At 42.8% G+C, this 15,858-nt stretch overlaps 1 protein-coding gene across 1 annotated transcript in view; it reads right to left on the reverse strand.

Annotated features, from left to right (window-relative positions):
- cdh23 (cadherin-related 23) overlaps positions 1–15,858 on the reverse strand; it is a 215,694-nt gene that overhangs the window by 6,389 nt on the left and 193,447 nt on the right. Inside the window, exons 38-65 of the mRNA XM_061836939.1 lie at positions 15,610–15,831; positions 15,411–15,530; positions 14,929–15,109; positions 14,703–14,836; positions 13,300–13,509; positions 12,970–13,077; positions 12,657–12,759; positions 10,824–10,949; positions 10,533–10,736; positions 9,996–10,454; positions 9,781–9,897; positions 9,468–9,692; positions 8,972–9,141; positions 8,705–8,842; positions 8,303–8,422; positions 7,320–7,497; positions 5,120–5,331; positions 4,240–4,434; positions 4,025–4,138; positions 3,809–3,938; positions 3,461–3,724; positions 3,218–3,379; positions 2,538–2,794; positions 2,263–2,360; positions 1,847–1,967; positions 1,692–1,771; positions 1,537–1,577; positions 1,384–1,444 (exon numbers count right to left, since the gene is read on the reverse strand). Of these exons, the coding sequence (XP_061692923.1) occupies positions 1,384–1,444; positions 1,537–1,577; positions 1,692–1,771; positions 1,847–1,967; positions 2,263–2,360; positions 2,538–2,794; positions 3,218–3,379; positions 3,461–3,724; positions 3,809–3,938; positions 4,025–4,138; positions 4,240–4,434; positions 5,120–5,331; positions 7,320–7,497; positions 8,303–8,422; positions 8,705–8,842; positions 8,972–9,141; positions 9,468–9,692; positions 9,781–9,897; positions 9,996–10,454; positions 10,533–10,736; positions 10,824–10,949; positions 12,657–12,759; positions 12,970–13,077; positions 13,300–13,509; positions 14,703–14,836; positions 14,929–15,109; positions 15,411–15,530; positions 15,610–15,831 (4,550 nt within the window). The remainder of the gene's footprint in view (positions 1–1,383; positions 1,445–1,536; positions 1,578–1,691; positions 1,772–1,846; positions 1,968–2,262; positions 2,361–2,537; positions 2,795–3,217; positions 3,380–3,460; positions 3,725–3,808; positions 3,939–4,024; positions 4,139–4,239; positions 4,435–5,119; positions 5,332–7,319; positions 7,498–8,302; positions 8,423–8,704; positions 8,843–8,971; positions 9,142–9,467; positions 9,693–9,780; positions 9,898–9,995; positions 10,455–10,532; positions 10,737–10,823; positions 10,950–12,656; positions 12,760–12,969; positions 13,078–13,299; positions 13,510–14,702; positions 14,837–14,928; positions 15,110–15,410; positions 15,531–15,609; positions 15,832–15,858) is intronic.

A 15,858-nucleotide genomic window follows, 5' to 3' on the forward strand; every position in this document is an offset into this window, starting at 1 on the left:
TGCAGAGAGATTTGGCAGTTATCATTTACTAAAAATTTAGAATTATTTATATATATTTTTAAAAATCAGTTCAAAACACTTAAACCTTCCTCTATCCAGCTCTGTGGCATGTTTGGATGTCAGATTAAAAAAGAAAACATTGGACAAGATTTGAACCAGAGTCCTCAGAACAATGAGGCATATCTGCCAACCAGTTGTCCACCACCATGCTGCAATTTTTTCAATATTAAATAAAAATATCAAAAGGATTGGACACTGATGGTGTAGCAGTAATCTCGCCTGACTTTGGTGTGGGCAGCGTAGGTTCAGTTTCCACTCAGTGATTGTGTGAATGTCGCTGCGTATGGTTGTTTATGTCCCACGTGTGTCCTGCGACTGACTGGTGAGCAGTTCAGCGTGTGGTCGGCCTTTCGCACAAAGTCAGCTGGGATAGCGCCCCATGACCCTAACCGGGATAAGCGGTGTTAAAAATGGATGGATGATTGGATAACAAGGATTTTTCATATTTATATAATAATTACCGTGAAAAATATCTCCATCTATGTTTAATCAATAAAAGATGCACAGACCTTGCAAACTCCAGACACTTAACCTCAGAATTATGAAGCTGACATGCTAACGACTAGTGTAAGGGCACAGTTGTTGCGCCATACAAGTTTAATGCATCAATCTATCTTCCGTTCTGCTTATCCTCACGGGTTGCAGGTGTGCTGAAACGTATCGTGGCCAAGAAGTGGGGTACATCCTGAACTGGTCTCCAGCCAATCGCAGGGCACATATATATATATAAATAAAAACAACAACACCCAGGTTCACACATATGGGCAATTAACCTAGAATTCATGTTTTTGGAGTGTGGGGGGAAACCAGAGTACCTGAAGAAAACCCACACAGACACGGCAGGAACATGCAAATTCCACACAGCCGGGGCCAGGATTGAACCCCAGAACTGTAAGACCAACGCTCTACAGCTCCGCCACTGTACCTCCTCAGAATAAACCCATCCATCCATTCATTTTCTTTTCCGCTTATCCTCACATGGGTCTCGGGGAGTACCGGAGCCTATCCCAGCTGTCAACGGGCAGGAGGCAGGGTACACCCTGAACTGGTTGCCAACCAATCGCAGGGCACATCGAGACAAACGGCCGCACTCACAATCACACCTAGGGGCAATGTAGAGTGTCCAATTAATGTTGCATGTTTTTGGGATGTGGGAGGAAACCGGAGTGCCCGGAGAAATCCCACGTGGGCACGGAGAGAGCATTCAAACTCAACACGGGCGGATCCGGGATTGAACCCGGGACCCCAGAACTGTGAGGCCAACGCTTTACCAACTGAACCACCGTGCCGCCCCAATAAGTGGTGTTTGTTTTAAAATCTCACCCATCAAAAGAGTACTTGTTGGTGTTGGGCATGTCCAGAATGTCCATTAAACCCTGGTTCCCTGAATGGGAGTGGAGATAACGCTTTACACATTTGCTTGTTAAGAACTATGTTTCATATAGCATACGAGCAGATGCAGCTTGAGGGACGAACCTGTTGATCCTGCAACGATAGCTTTGAGCTTCCGCTTATGCCTGCAACAGCAATAAAAATGTCACTACTCTGACAGCCTGTAACAAAATTGCTTCAAATGTGACCAAGCAGACACATAAATTTCGTGAATGAGTGACACGCTGAAACACTCTTACACTCTGCGATAATGCCAGTTCATTGAGACAAACAATATCCCAGCCAGGCACAGCAGCACAGCCAGAATAATGATGACCAGCTGTGACAGACGGACAAAAGAGAAATTTAACACCACACGAGCACGTAACAATCCTTTCCTGTAGGTTGAGCTGACCTGTAGCGTGGTGATGTCATCAGGCAGCTTGTCGCCTACAGCGGGCTGAACGTCCACCACGCTGTATTTCCTAAACAAATTTCTCAGCTGCTCCTTGTTTTCATCGATCAACTGGATTACTCTGCAGACAAGACAAGGTATATGTTGTATTTAATAGGATATGATACAACACAATATAACACAATGGAGTACAAAAGAAGGTGCAGGGATAATGAAATTAGAGTGCAAACCCTAGCTCGTGCTACAAAAAGGACAATACTAAATTATGCAGTGAAAGTATCAGTAGATGTAATGTGTACAAGCAGCAGTGCAGTCAGGAATATTTTAACCATTTAAAAAGTAGCAGCAATATCAAATAGGTGTTGGTGTTACTGTGTGCAACTTTGGAGTGAAAGAAAAAGAAATTCATACGACACCTTTCAACATCTTGGATGGTGTTGCTTTGGTTGTTGACTACGTGGATCAGCACGTCAGTCTGGGCATAGTTCACCCGACCCTTCTTGTCTACGTGAAACTGGACCAAAGATGCCACATATTTACACACACGTGATCGATAATTGTTAACCATTTCATTCCATTTTCCGAGCCACTTATCCTCACAAGGATCGCGTGGGTGCTGGAGCCTATCCCAGCTAACTTCGGGCGAAAGGTGGACTACACTCTAACCATCAAAATAAATGCAAAATCTCACCTGTATATCATCCAAATTGACAATAGCTCCAGTGATGTTGGATAGCAACTTAATGAAATCCTCTTGGTTTTCACGCACCAAATCAGGGATCTCATTGAAGACTATTTTGACCCTCTGGTCATCCCGTAGGATGTAGATGTTGACGTTGGTGGTGGTGCTGTGGCCTGCCAGGTCGCAGGCCAAAATTTCTAATTGAAAATATCCAGGATTATAAGCCGTGAAGAGGTCATAAGTGCGAATGATACCATCAGTTAAACCTGTAGGTGTAAAAAGATACTTTAATTGGCTCAGAAAAAAAAATGTTAAACAGCAAAAGTACTGCATTCCATTGACTCACTTACAAAATACACACACACACTAGATGTTCTATTTTTTTAATCATTCATATAGTATCTAACGCTCCACATCAAAGCTATGATGACATAACATATTATAAACCTCTCTGCATAATGTGCAGCCAAACACAAACTACAATTGAAATTATAACAACATAATTTAGTACAATACCGTCAGTCAACACTGAGTATGTTTCTAAAGACACAATTTTGGATATATGTAGCTTGTTTTTTGGAGCACATTAGATTGTGCTTGTGTTCATACGTCTGTGGCCAATAAGTGTGTGTAGTTGGATCATTTTGTAAACATGGTAAAGATAACTTCAGCTGAACAAGGAGACTCACCGATAATAAAAATGCTGCCAACATCCTCGCTGCCGTTGCTCTGCGACGGGAAGTACCGAATGGTAACGATGTGATACTGCACCAAGCTGTTGTTGCCGATGTCATTATCTATTGCCACAACCTTAATGAGCTCTGAGCCCACTTTGGCATTAGCGGCCACTCCTGCAACCAAAAAAGAATGGGATCATATTTTGATAGTTGCCCGTTGGCTCCAAAAAGCATAAATACGAGAATGAAGATTACCTGCAGTGTATTCTGCCTTGGCAAATCGTGGTTTCTGGTCATTGATGTCTTCCAGTTCAATCCGCACCTCCAGCAGGCTGGGGTCTCGGGCGGGGTCCAAGGCTTTGGCCCGTGAAGCCCTTTGACCCCTGGAAGGACTCCAGCTCTTGTTACTAGAGGCCTTGATGATGATGGAATAGACTGGATTCTCTTCACGATCCAGTTCCCTATACAATTTTAGCTCTCCGTCTAGAAGTAAGCCAAAGTTTCCATCGCTGTTTCCTCCTTCAGGAGCAAATGGAAAGACATGCGGTATGACTTGCGCGTCATTAAGCTTCAGATAGAAGAGAAAGAGAGGGGCTGGATCACCTGCAATGAAGTAGTAAACAATGGCATTGGAGCCTTCATCGGCATCCACAGCTCTGGTCACGTTCCCCACGACAGTTCCAGGAGGGGAGTGCTCGAGCACGGACAGCTTCTGGTAAGGCAAGCTGCCACGCTGACGTGTACAACACAAAAATAGAGCAATGCTTAATTGTGCAGAATGTAGCGCCAACACTGCAGTTACTATGGCCTCATACTCACTGGTGGTTTGAGAAAGACGGGCTCATTATCATCAATATCCAACAGCGCCACCTGCAGAGGTTGCGTGGTTTCATAAGGCACTGGCTGGCCCATGTCACGGGCCACAATGATAAGCTGTAAAAAAAAAAATTTGGATTCACTGACAAACCTGATATCGTGTGAATGCACAGTTACAGTTAAGTTTGTTTTAGTCTCAAACGTAAACGTGTCCTCACACTGTGGAGGGACTGCTTCTCTCTATCCAGTTTGACTGTAGTTGTAATGACTCCAGATGTGGCATCGATATGGAAGTTTTCCCAGTCTCTGTTGCCCGCTCCAGTCTGCAGGAAGCCGTAGCGCACCTCTCCATTCACGCCCTCGTCAGAGTCTGTTGCGTAAACTTCATACACTGGCAGGCCTGGGGGCTGCTCCTACAGTACATGGATGAATGAACAACAAAAAATGTTTATAAAACAAGGTCTAGAATCGCTTTCGGACAATGTATGAATATTGAATGGCTTACTATTGGTAAGTGATTATTGTATTGTAATAATATCCACATTTAATCCATTTAAGGTGTAAGCACAAACAATATTCTTGCTAATATGTATTCTAAGAATAAGTGTGATTAATGAGCAACAGATTTGAATCTGTAATATCTGTTTGGAGCATTTTTAATAATTTGCAGTAAAGTCGGATAGTGGTGTAGATTGGATATTTTCTGGAATTGGTGCTGGCAAAATCAGAGTCGCTCCAATATGCTGTATTACTGGCATAATTGTTCATCATGTGATTTATTGTAGTGAAACAATTTCCATGATGCATTAGCAATGCATTCAGAAAGTTTGGAAGCTGTAATAAAGTTTCAGTTCCCTTAACCTAAAACATTTTAATTCCCTTCACAGCTTGGCCAACTGGGCAGCAAAACAGGAAGAAAAAGCTCTTTACATTTGTTGTGACAACACTTTGGTTATGAAAACACCTGATTGCAACTTTTCTGTATGAAAGGAAAACACAATATATCTGACCAACTGTTACATTAAATATAACTTATTAGAGGATGACCATTACCCTAATAAAAAAGTAGATAAACAATAGTAGTTAACGTGACACTACCTCGGAGATATGGATGATGGTTCCATTGGCTGGTCTGACAAATACAGGTCGGTTGTCATTGACATCTATGACTGTGATGATGAGGTCAGCAGTTGTCCACAGGGGGGGACGCCCCTGGTCTGTTGCCACCACAGTCAAATTGAAACGCTCAGATGACTGAAGCAGACGGCGAGAACGCACAAGACCAGTGTTTGGATCCAGGGAGAAGGCATCTGTAAAGGGTGAGACACTTTGAGTATAAATCATGAATTATAGGTGAATTACTTTCTTTCCAAAGCATTTTTTTCAAAAGTGTAATTTCTGTGAGTGTTACTTAACAGCACTGGTAGTGTAAATGTATACATATTATGTATGATGGCATAGTGAACAACTGGTTTGCACATCTGCCTCACAGCTCTGAGCACTGGAGTTTGCGTGTTCTTCCCATGCTTGCATGGGTTTTCTTCAGGCACTCCGGTTTCCTCCCACATCCCGAAAACATGCAGAGTAGGTTAGTTGAAGACTCTAAATTGTATTGAGTTGTGAATGTGTGTTTGTGAATAATTGTTTATATGTGCCCTGCAATTGAATTACTGCAGTGACAGATCACTTCAAGGTGTATTATGTCTCTTGCCCAAAGTTAGCTGAGACTGTCATGAGCCTGCGGCAAGGGGGCCAAGAAGGCAGAGGCACAAAAACGCTAGGCTAGGCAAGGTCCAAAAACGTGAAACAAGGTCCGATGACTATGAGGCAAACTAAGAAACATGACAAGACGTGGTCAAACTAAAAGGGCACAGACATGCTGTAACAAAGGATTGCCCTCCACTAACTTACGCACAGTAGTGGTGTATCCCAGAATGCAGTGAAGCATGCGCACCGAACTGGTCAATGGCAATGACACATTTATCACTTAAGTACTTGCTCAATTAGAGTCCCAAATGCAACACAGCTGTGACAGCTGTCAGAGATGGCACCGCCCAGATCAGTGGCCTGGCCACGCCTCTCACAGGAAGTCCATGCCCATGACAGAGACAGGCGCCAGAATCCTGCAAGCCTAGTGAGGTTAAGCGGTCCAGAATACAGACGAATGAATGAATGAATGAATGAGCCTCAGGATCCATAGCATAATTGATGTGTTGGCTTGCGATAACTCAATTGTCAGTCCTTCGTGAGTCAATAGATTTGCTTTAATTTTTATTAGGAGGGTGGCCATGGGTCCCTGAGGCCTCCTACGATTGGTTGTTTTGGAGGCCGTATTATTTGCAAATACAATTTGGATAAAATCATGTTTCAAAATAAAATTTGTCACTCCAAGGACCAAGGATGCATTTGGTAAGCTTCAGGAAAAAAATAGCCATACAATGATCATGGCCCCAAGGTCATTATTCATCATAGAACACACAAAGTCATGGTTTAACTAAACAATAATCACGATGTGGGCAGAAACAAAACAATCAAATAAAGCAGTTTATTTTTAAAAAATTCCATTTGTAAATCTATTTACAAATGGGCAACACAAAGCATGGTGGGAAAGGCAAAGCTTTCAGTGTGGTTGTGACATACATTTTTCCCCTTACGACTGTAGTTCATACCATCAATTCATAATTATTTTTCTAAAGTTTGAACTCCATGTGAAACTACAATAATAGAAAAATGGTGCTAACTCATGTCTATCAAGGTGTAAGTGATCAACTCTGCAAATTAGCGCCTCCTCTGGACACTATTTGAATAAGAGTGAGTGGCAGCAACGTCGGCCTCACAGTTCTGAGGTCCCTGATTCAATCCCGGGCCCCGCCTGTGTGGAGTTTGCATGTTCTGCCCGTACCTGCGTGGGTTTCCGACAGGCACCCCGGTTTCCTCCCACATCCCAAAAACATGCAACATTAATTGGACACTCTAAATCGCCCCTAGGTGTGGCTGTGAGTGCGGCTGTTTGTCTCCATGTGCCCTGTGATTGGCTGGCAACCCGTTCAGGATGTACCCCCGCCTCCTGCCCGTTGACAGCTGGAATAGGCTCCAGCACTCCCCGCGACCCTTGTGAGGATAAGCAGCCAAGAAAATGGATAGATGGATAGTTGTTAAATGTTCAAACTCCCCTATCACCTCCCAAAAGTGTAATCATTCAATTTAAATACTATAATTTTTTTTCTGTGCACCAAACTCAAAGATAAAGGAAAATAATTCAAAGAATTTCAAATGTGACAGTGTACTGTATTCCCACCTGCATGTGCTCCCAGCAGGCTATAGAGTACTGCACTGTTCTCGCCTTCATCCAGGTCAGAAGCTTTCACGGTGATCACTGATGTTCCACTGGGCTCGTTCTCAAAGACACTGGTGGTGAATACTCGCTCAGAGAAACGTGGCCGATAATCGTTGACATCGATAATTGTCACGAGCACCTAATGATCACCAATAAATACATGATACATTCATGTACAGAATGTTCTTCACACACTTTGACATTTATGCCCGGGTTGAAACACTACTTTTGCCAATGAGTTTCATACTTTTGTAAAGGCTGTTTATTAGTCTTTTAAATGATGATCCATCTGCAAGGAAATTTCATGTGTTGTTCCCCATATACTGTAAAATATGCCAAATATTTATCAAACAACTAATTTGATGTTGGCATTGACCTCTAGTACCCTCCAGTTCTGCAACCAGTTGCAATCCCGTATTTCCACAGGCTCCATCCTCTAAGGTGACTGCTCACCTCCACAGGGTGGAGTTTATCAGACTGCCTCCAGAACTGGAGGGTAGAAAGAATGGAGTGCCCTGCCAACCAACAGACTTTAAACAAACACTTGTGGGATCAGCTTAGGTATGCTGTTCATGCATTTGTGACCAACACCATCACACTGATTGACTTGCAGGAGTGGAATGCAATGCATTCCCGGCATATAGAGAAGCTTCCTGGCTGTCTGTGGTTGTCCCTCACGTGTCTGTGGCTCCTGACTTTTTTTATATAAATAAATTGGAAAACAGTCTTCTTTGTTGCCAGTGAAACATTCAACCATCATCAAACAATAACAATCAATGAAAAAGAGCAGAATAAGCTTAATGTAGCATGTAGAAATGATTTGAGGCATTACATGAAAGTGACAAAAAAAAATACAGTCTTTCCAATAGTATAATATTTACTACCATTGATCTGAATTGTTTTGCTGTTTATTCCACTCAATCTATTAGTACTGCAATATGTACCTGGACAGAATTCTCCCGTCTGTTGTTTGAACTGCCACCAGGGTTATCACGGGCAACGGCAGTTAGAGTGTAGTGGTCTTTTGTTTCTCTATCCAAGGGAGAGAGGATGTAGATTTCTCCCTGAAACAAACGTGGAAGTATGACTGGCAAAGAAATTCAGCCACTAACTGGGAATGCTTTTTGTTTTCAAATTTTTGGTGCATGTGGCACACAAAATAGGACTCATGAAGTGTTGTCTGACGGTGTACGTATTCATTCCAAAATGGATTCCACATCTTGTAAATTAAAAACATGTAACCCAGACCCTGTACTGTGTCTCTCCAAGACTTCAATTAACATCAGGAACATATCCAAGTACTTCAGTCTTAGTAAATTGAAGTTAACGTGTCAAAATAAACTCACAGTGGTTGGTTTGATGCCAAATTTGCCCTCCCCGTCTACTAAGCTGTACTCAACAACAGCAAAGAGACCTGAATCAGCATCCGTTGCACTGACTCGAACTATGGTTGTGCCGAGGTTCACATTTTCAAAAACAGGCTCCTACCGACAAAAATAAATTGATTTGAGACATCAATCAACATCAGCATTAAATACATTATATAACAGTTTTATACAGTATGGATTGTTTCAATTAACAGCCATACTAGCCATGATATTTGTCTTCAGTACCTGATATGAAGGTTGTAGGAAGACTGGATTGTTGTCATTGACGTCCACTATGCGTAAATAAACAGGCAACTCAGCAATCCGAGGAGGACTTCCATGATCCCTTGCCCGAATCGTGAAATTCAGCCATTGCACTTGTTCAAAATCCACCGTCTGGTTGGCCACAATCTTACCTGAGAAGTATGCAAGAAATTGACTGTTACCACTCTGTTGTCAGTTTGGCTGGTTCTTTTTATAAAATTATGCTTTGGTTCTTATATTGTAGTTTAATGATACTGATTGAGATAAACAGCTGCCTACATAGACAACATGCACTATATCTACATTAAGACTTCCAGGACAATTGCCATTCCGAGGACCATCAATGAAAATGTTCTCAAATAACATGCATTGTTTTGCTGTCATAAGTTTAACGAACATAATCCTAAAAAGCAAAAGTAGGATCTGATTCTCACTGGGAACAATGTAAATGTTTGTTTGATTGTGGTGGTTGTTGTACCAGTGGCATGATCCTCCAGTCTGACATAGCCTCCTCTTGGTAAGTGGAGCAGCTGATAGATGACCTGGCCATTGGGGCCTTTATCTGGATCTACAGCTGACACGGAGAGCAGTGTTGTGCCTGGCTCCGCTCCCTCCAAGATCTTCTCTGTGAAATTGGTCACTCCGAAGGGTCGGAAACGAGGAGCGTTGTCATTTACATCCAAAATGTTGATTGTGAGTCTTGCTAAGGTGATGTGAATGAACATCAAATGAATTACCCCAAGGCAATTCTGGATGGACTACAATCTTGACTTGACAGAAACTGGCCTTACCGTTTGGGACACTGCCAGACATGTCAATAACCTCACTGGCGTTGTCATGGACAGACACGATAATCTCAAAAGTAGCTACCTGTTCTCTGTTGAGTGGGTTGCGTACAAACAGTGCACCTAAAATTTAAGCAACACAGAATGTAAAAAAAAAAAAAGCACCTACGTATTCAAGCCATATATTCAACCTAATCAGATAAGAATGACTGATTTCTAACCAGTGTGCAAATCAATGCCAAAGGACTCCTGCAGGCCAGCTACAGGGTTGTTCCCATCATCCTTTGCTTCCACTGAGATGATATAATATTCTAGTCGGGGATGCAGGTCAGGGTCCTCAGCTGTCAAAGTGGCGACCACCACCCCAGGTGGTGTGGACTCATTGACATTAATCATGGTTAAAGGTTCTATAAACCGGGGTCGCGAATCATTGACATCTTCCAGGATGACCATTAAAGTGGCCGTGCCAGACATGGGTGGTGTGCCACGGTCGGTTGCCATGACAACCAGGCTGTAGGACCCACGCTCTTCCCTATCCAGGGTGGTGTTGCCGACTAGCACGGCACCGGAGAAAGCGTCAACAACAAAGCGATCTTGAGCACCGCTGACCAAGCGGTACATGAGCCAGCCATTCGAGCCGGAGTCAGCGTCAATGGCAGACAGCTGTGTCACCACCACACCTGGAAGACGCGTAAAACTTTAAACAATATCATTCTTCCCTTTGCTATTCATTGGTAAGCTACCCAATATGCACGCACCAGTGGGGCTATTCTCGGGGAGTCGCACACTGAAAGTGGAAGGACTGAAAACAGGTGGGTTGTCATTCTGGTCCAGGATTGTCACTGTGAGAGGAATGCTGCTGTTTAATCCCCCAATGTCCTCCCCAACTAGGACCAACTCAATCCGGGGATCCTGAAACGCCTCGCGGTCCAACTTCGCACCTGGTTGCACACCAACAACTCCTATTCCAGAAGAGACAAAAACAAACTATAGAACACCTGCAGATGCACCTCTTTCACTATCCTATGTTCCTTGTTGCTCACACTTACCAGTGTTAGCATCCACAGTGAAAAGTTCGACCCTGGCTCCCAACAGACGGTACTTCACGACAGCATTGGGTCCAATATCTTTATCCACCGCCAGAATGGGCCCATTCAGAACTGTTACAGTACTACCTGAAGGATGGACAAATATCAAGGTTTGATTTTTTTTTCAGGGAGTTTATAATTTACCTGTATACATGGCTACGGTTTTCATTTGAAAGGGGTCTTGAAGAAAGTTACAGCTCAATACGCTTAAAGGGCCACAGTCATGAAATGTATGATTTTTAGTATGTTATTAATGAAAAACGGCAACCGACATGGACCCATGCATTTTTTTTCACCACAAAACATGATTTTGACGAGTACAGCTCTTTGTAACTCCTGCCATGGAAATCCTCTCAAGGGATTTGTTTTCGAGAAGACGCAGGAAATGACGTACATGGCAGGACCGCCCTGAAGTGGACTCGTTTGTTTCTATTAGTTTTACCTCTGGGAAGGTAGCTCGTTGTTCCTTCATGTTAGCCAAAATGCCGGCTTGTTGCTTTACTGGACATTGCTTGAACACTTGGGAGGATGGATTTACCCTTCATAAGTTTGCAAACGACCCGGTTCGTAATAAAAAATGGATTGCACAGGTACAAAGGACGAGAGCTTCGTGGGTTCCAAATGACAGGTAGGTGTGTATACATCTACTAAAAAAAATATTAGTTTGGGGCAGACCACGTAATCGGTCTCTAATAACCTAAAAGATCCCCTTATGTATGACAGGCGTGCTAAATGTGTGCGTGTCGGACGGCGTCGGGCTCACCGATGAAGGCTGCTGCGTTGCTGCGTGTCGGGCTCGCGTACGGCAGCGGCTCTGAACAACGCTGTCGACAATGCCGCACTCAGCCGCGTGCGACGACAACGCCATAAAGCGCCCCGGTTCGACGGTTTTGTTCATCGCGGATGGCGGCTATGAACAACGCCGTAAAGCAGCCTGGGTCGGCTCCATGATAAGCCACCTCGGCGCTGAAAATGAGGCACCCCGGCCGAGGTGCCGCGTCCGCCGTTCACGGCTTCGGCGAAGACCGCATGTCGGGCTTGTAGACGGCAGGGGCTCTGAAGAATGCTGCCTACAATGCTGCACTCAGCCGGATGTGACGACAACGATGTAAAGCACCTGTTTCCAGGTGAATACTGATTGTTTATGAGCAGGCTTGTTTTTGAAATAAACACATAAATTAATGTTAAGACGACGCAAAATAAGCAACGTCTTTCAATATCTATTTTTTCCATTCGTAACAAATTTTACGCACGTGATTTTTCGTGCTCGATTGTGCAGATTTGCAAGTGCGATGGCACGCAGGCGCAAACGCGCTCGTCAAATGTCAGTGACTACTGTCACGTCTACTGTAGTTTCCAGGAGGTGTTGTAAACATGTCTCTGCAATCAGCGCCATTTCGAGTGGACATTAGGTCACCGAGTAGTCTTTGGGCCTGTGAGACGGGCCCTTCAGTATGATAATGCTCAAGAAATTAAATGTTGCTTCTACATATAATCAAATTAATAAGACTCAAAGATGAAACGCTGAGTTTTTCAAGGATCTAAACATCCAAATCTGCTTAAATGAAGTAATGTGGTTTCGTTGTAAGTCCACAATGTAGGAAAATATATTCTGGATTTTTTAATGTGACTGCAACGTTCAGACATCAGTTTTTCACAGCTTCATGTCTACGACTGTCAAAGTATAAAAACAGGAAGTGGTGCAGACGTGTTAAAGTTTTCAGTAAGATGGTCTCAGTAAAGTCGCATAAACATGCAAAACAGGCAAAATGCACGCATGCACCCAGGTGCTACCTGCTGCAGCGTTCTCTGTGATCTCAGCCCTGTAACTGTTTCGGGTAAATACAGGTCTGTTGTCATTCTCATCCAGTATGGTTATGACCAAGAGGTCTGAATCCTGGTAGCGGACAACAGAAAAGAGAGGGGAGAAATCCAGGAATCATAAATGAAATCAGGGAACTGTAGCAATATGAACATAGAGGGAAAAATGTTATCAATATTTTCAGCTACATTACTTTTTTTTTTTTGCAGCTTCTCAAACAGGATTGGGGCAAATTTCTTTTCGTCTTATGTAATATTACACTACGAGAAAAGAAAACGACTTTACCCTCCGAGCGATGCGAGGGTTCTCAGGATTATCTTTGACAGTGATAGTGAGTCTGTACTCAGCCACTCGCTCTCTGTCCAGTGGTCTGTTCACCTGCACCACACCTGACTGAGCGATACAGGAAGGATCACAAAGTTGCCATTTTAAAGAGTCTTCTTCTTACTGTGCAAATCGGCGCGAGTTGTTGAAAGTTTTTTGTTTGAAATGTTAATTGAAATGTGGGTGTTAATGGCACGAAGGGATGCATCATCACATACACGGTGTCTCACGTCGGGATAAAAGATTTCATTTGCATAATCTGCTCTACCCCTCCCAGTCTTATGAACTCACTGTGTCATTGATGTAGAATGCTCCATCTCGGTTGCCAGCAGTGATGTTATAGGAGAGCAATGCGTTGCGTCCACTATCTGCATCTGTCGCTCGGACTCGTGCCACAGATGTGTGGATGGAGGCACCCTCGCTCACACTGGTGTTGTAAGGCAGGTTAAGGAGGATCGGGTCGTTGTCATTGATGTCCCGGACGTGGACCCCCACCACAATCTGAGGAAAACACAAGTACAGTGGAACATGCAAATACTTGCTATACTTAAGTACAGTATTTTGTTCCATTTAGTGTATCTATTGAGTATTTCTTTTTCAGATGACAACCATTCTGGTGGCTTTTACTCCTACTACATTTGAAAATATATATCTGTACTCTCTACTCCTTGCTTTTCCAAAACAGGCTCGCTATTTTTTCAATGTCAGGGGATGATGACACATAAAAAAAAAGACGTACATGGAGAGAAGTCAACTGAGGTTCAGATCTTGATTGATTGGTATCTTTGGGTCTTATGAGGTAGAAAAAAAAACAAGGACAGGATCGGCATGAAGAAATGTGAAACAGATAACATCAACAACATCGAGAACAGTTAGTTAGTTAGTTAGAACATTGCCCATCCATGGTCTTATTTAAGAAAATGGTTTTATTGCTGTCAGCTACAAAAATTATTTGTGGAGAATGCGTTCTTTTGTGCCAGCCTAAAAAAAGAAAACAAGCATTTGGCTTCCAAAACTTTTGAATTTAATCTAAAAAAACTAAATAAGAGGCAAATAAGGTAATTTTTTTGCAGTTGCAGTATTATTAATTCATTTCATTTTTTTTAACCAAAATCATGATAACACATTGATTTTAACAACATGCAACATGTGGCAGGATTTTCTTCTTTTTCTCAGAACGAGCACACATTAAGAAAAGAGGGAATAAATGTTGTGTGTGGTTTTTTTTTTATTTTCAAAAGAGATATTGCACATATTTAACTGTTCTTTTTACTTTGGTATGTACTGTATGTACACTTCAACCATTACTCTTAAAATTTTAACTTTGATATTGAAGTTGAATCAATTCAACAACTTAGCGATTCCATTTGCCACTTACGTAAGTAAGATTTTTAAACCTGTTCGTGACTAATTGCACATGACCTTTATAATGAGCTTTTTAAAATAAGCCAATGCTTTAATTTTATCACCAATGGTTATCCTCCTTTTATATTTTTATGACACTTAAAAATGTGACTTCAAGCGTGTTAACAAAGGTTTTTTTAATATGACGGTGAAATACAATGTTGATATAAAATGAAATAAAATGATTCTAATTAGAGTTGCATCGGAGGTTGACCAGCACTGGTAGTAAAAAAAAAAAAAAAAAAAACTGTAGTGGGACTGTTTAGTATGCTTGTGTCCTATGGACCCACCGAGCTGTTGCGCGATGGCGTGCCCAGATCTCTGGCTGTAACGGTGATGTTGTAAAAGGCAGTGGTCTCTCGATCCAACTCAACATCCTTCCTCACTCGAAGTTCACCCTCCACAGGAGAAACCATGAACTCATCTTATAAAGGAAGACAGAAAGTTGCTCAGTGGTTCTACCCGATAAATGACTAGCACACCACATTCTGAAACAAAAAAGACATCAACACCAACTTTGATGATCTCCACCAGTGATGCTGTACTCCACTTTCCCATTCAGCCCTGAGTCTTCATCAATGGCTCTGAGGGTCCAGACCCGAGGACCCGGCTGGCCCTCAATCACCTCGAATGGCCCTTCATAGGCTCTGGGGAAAGCGGGTGTCACGTCATTCACATCTAGGACATTCACCAGCACCTACGGTACAAAGCAGAATTCAGAATTATCAAATGTTTTCGTTGTGTAATTTGTGTGGATGCCAAGAAACTGATTGCTGTATATCTTCAACACTGGCCAGTGTGATGTAGTTGGAGGGTAAAGCTTTTACAAAAAAAAATAATGTTCAGATTGACTGACAGTCAGAGAAATAACAATTGATCTGCACGGCCTTACACTGAGGTATATTTTTGCCGCCCATAGGATGACAATCAAAGCAAACTTGAAAAAAAAGCCTGTGACGTGTTCGATAGAAAAGCAAAAGAATGACAAGTATCAATACTGTTGTGCTGGAAGTCAAACGATGAGCAGGATTTGGACTTTGATCTGTCGCTGTAACCACCAGGGCATAGTGTCCGTTACTGATCTCAAAGTCGAGGTCCTTCACAGCTGTAATCCTTCCCTAAACACACAGAAGCAAATAAAGGCAACTTTTTCCTCCCCTGAAAATTGACACTATCATTATCTTTGTATAAGGCTACCGTAATGCTGTTGATGTGAAAAGTTTGGACCAGGTTGCCATGGGTGATGGCATATCGCAAGGTGCCATTCAGATCCTCATCCGGGTCAATGGCTGTTACCGTAGCGATGGTGGCCCCGACTGTGTCAGGGCCCTCGCTAAGCACAGTGACGTACTCCTCCTCTGGAAATTCAGGAGCGTTGTCATTTTCATCCACAATGCGAATGTTGATGGTGGTGGAGGTCTACGTGAGAAAAAAAAAAAGCAACGT

Source organism: Syngnathoides biaculeatus, chromosome 12 (assembly GCF_019802595.1).
Source record: "Syngnathoides biaculeatus isolate LvHL_M chromosome 12, ASM1980259v1, whole genome shotgun sequence".
Classification (NCBI taxonomy): domain Eukaryota; kingdom Metazoa; phylum Chordata; class Actinopteri; order Syngnathiformes; family Syngnathidae; genus Syngnathoides; species Syngnathoides biaculeatus.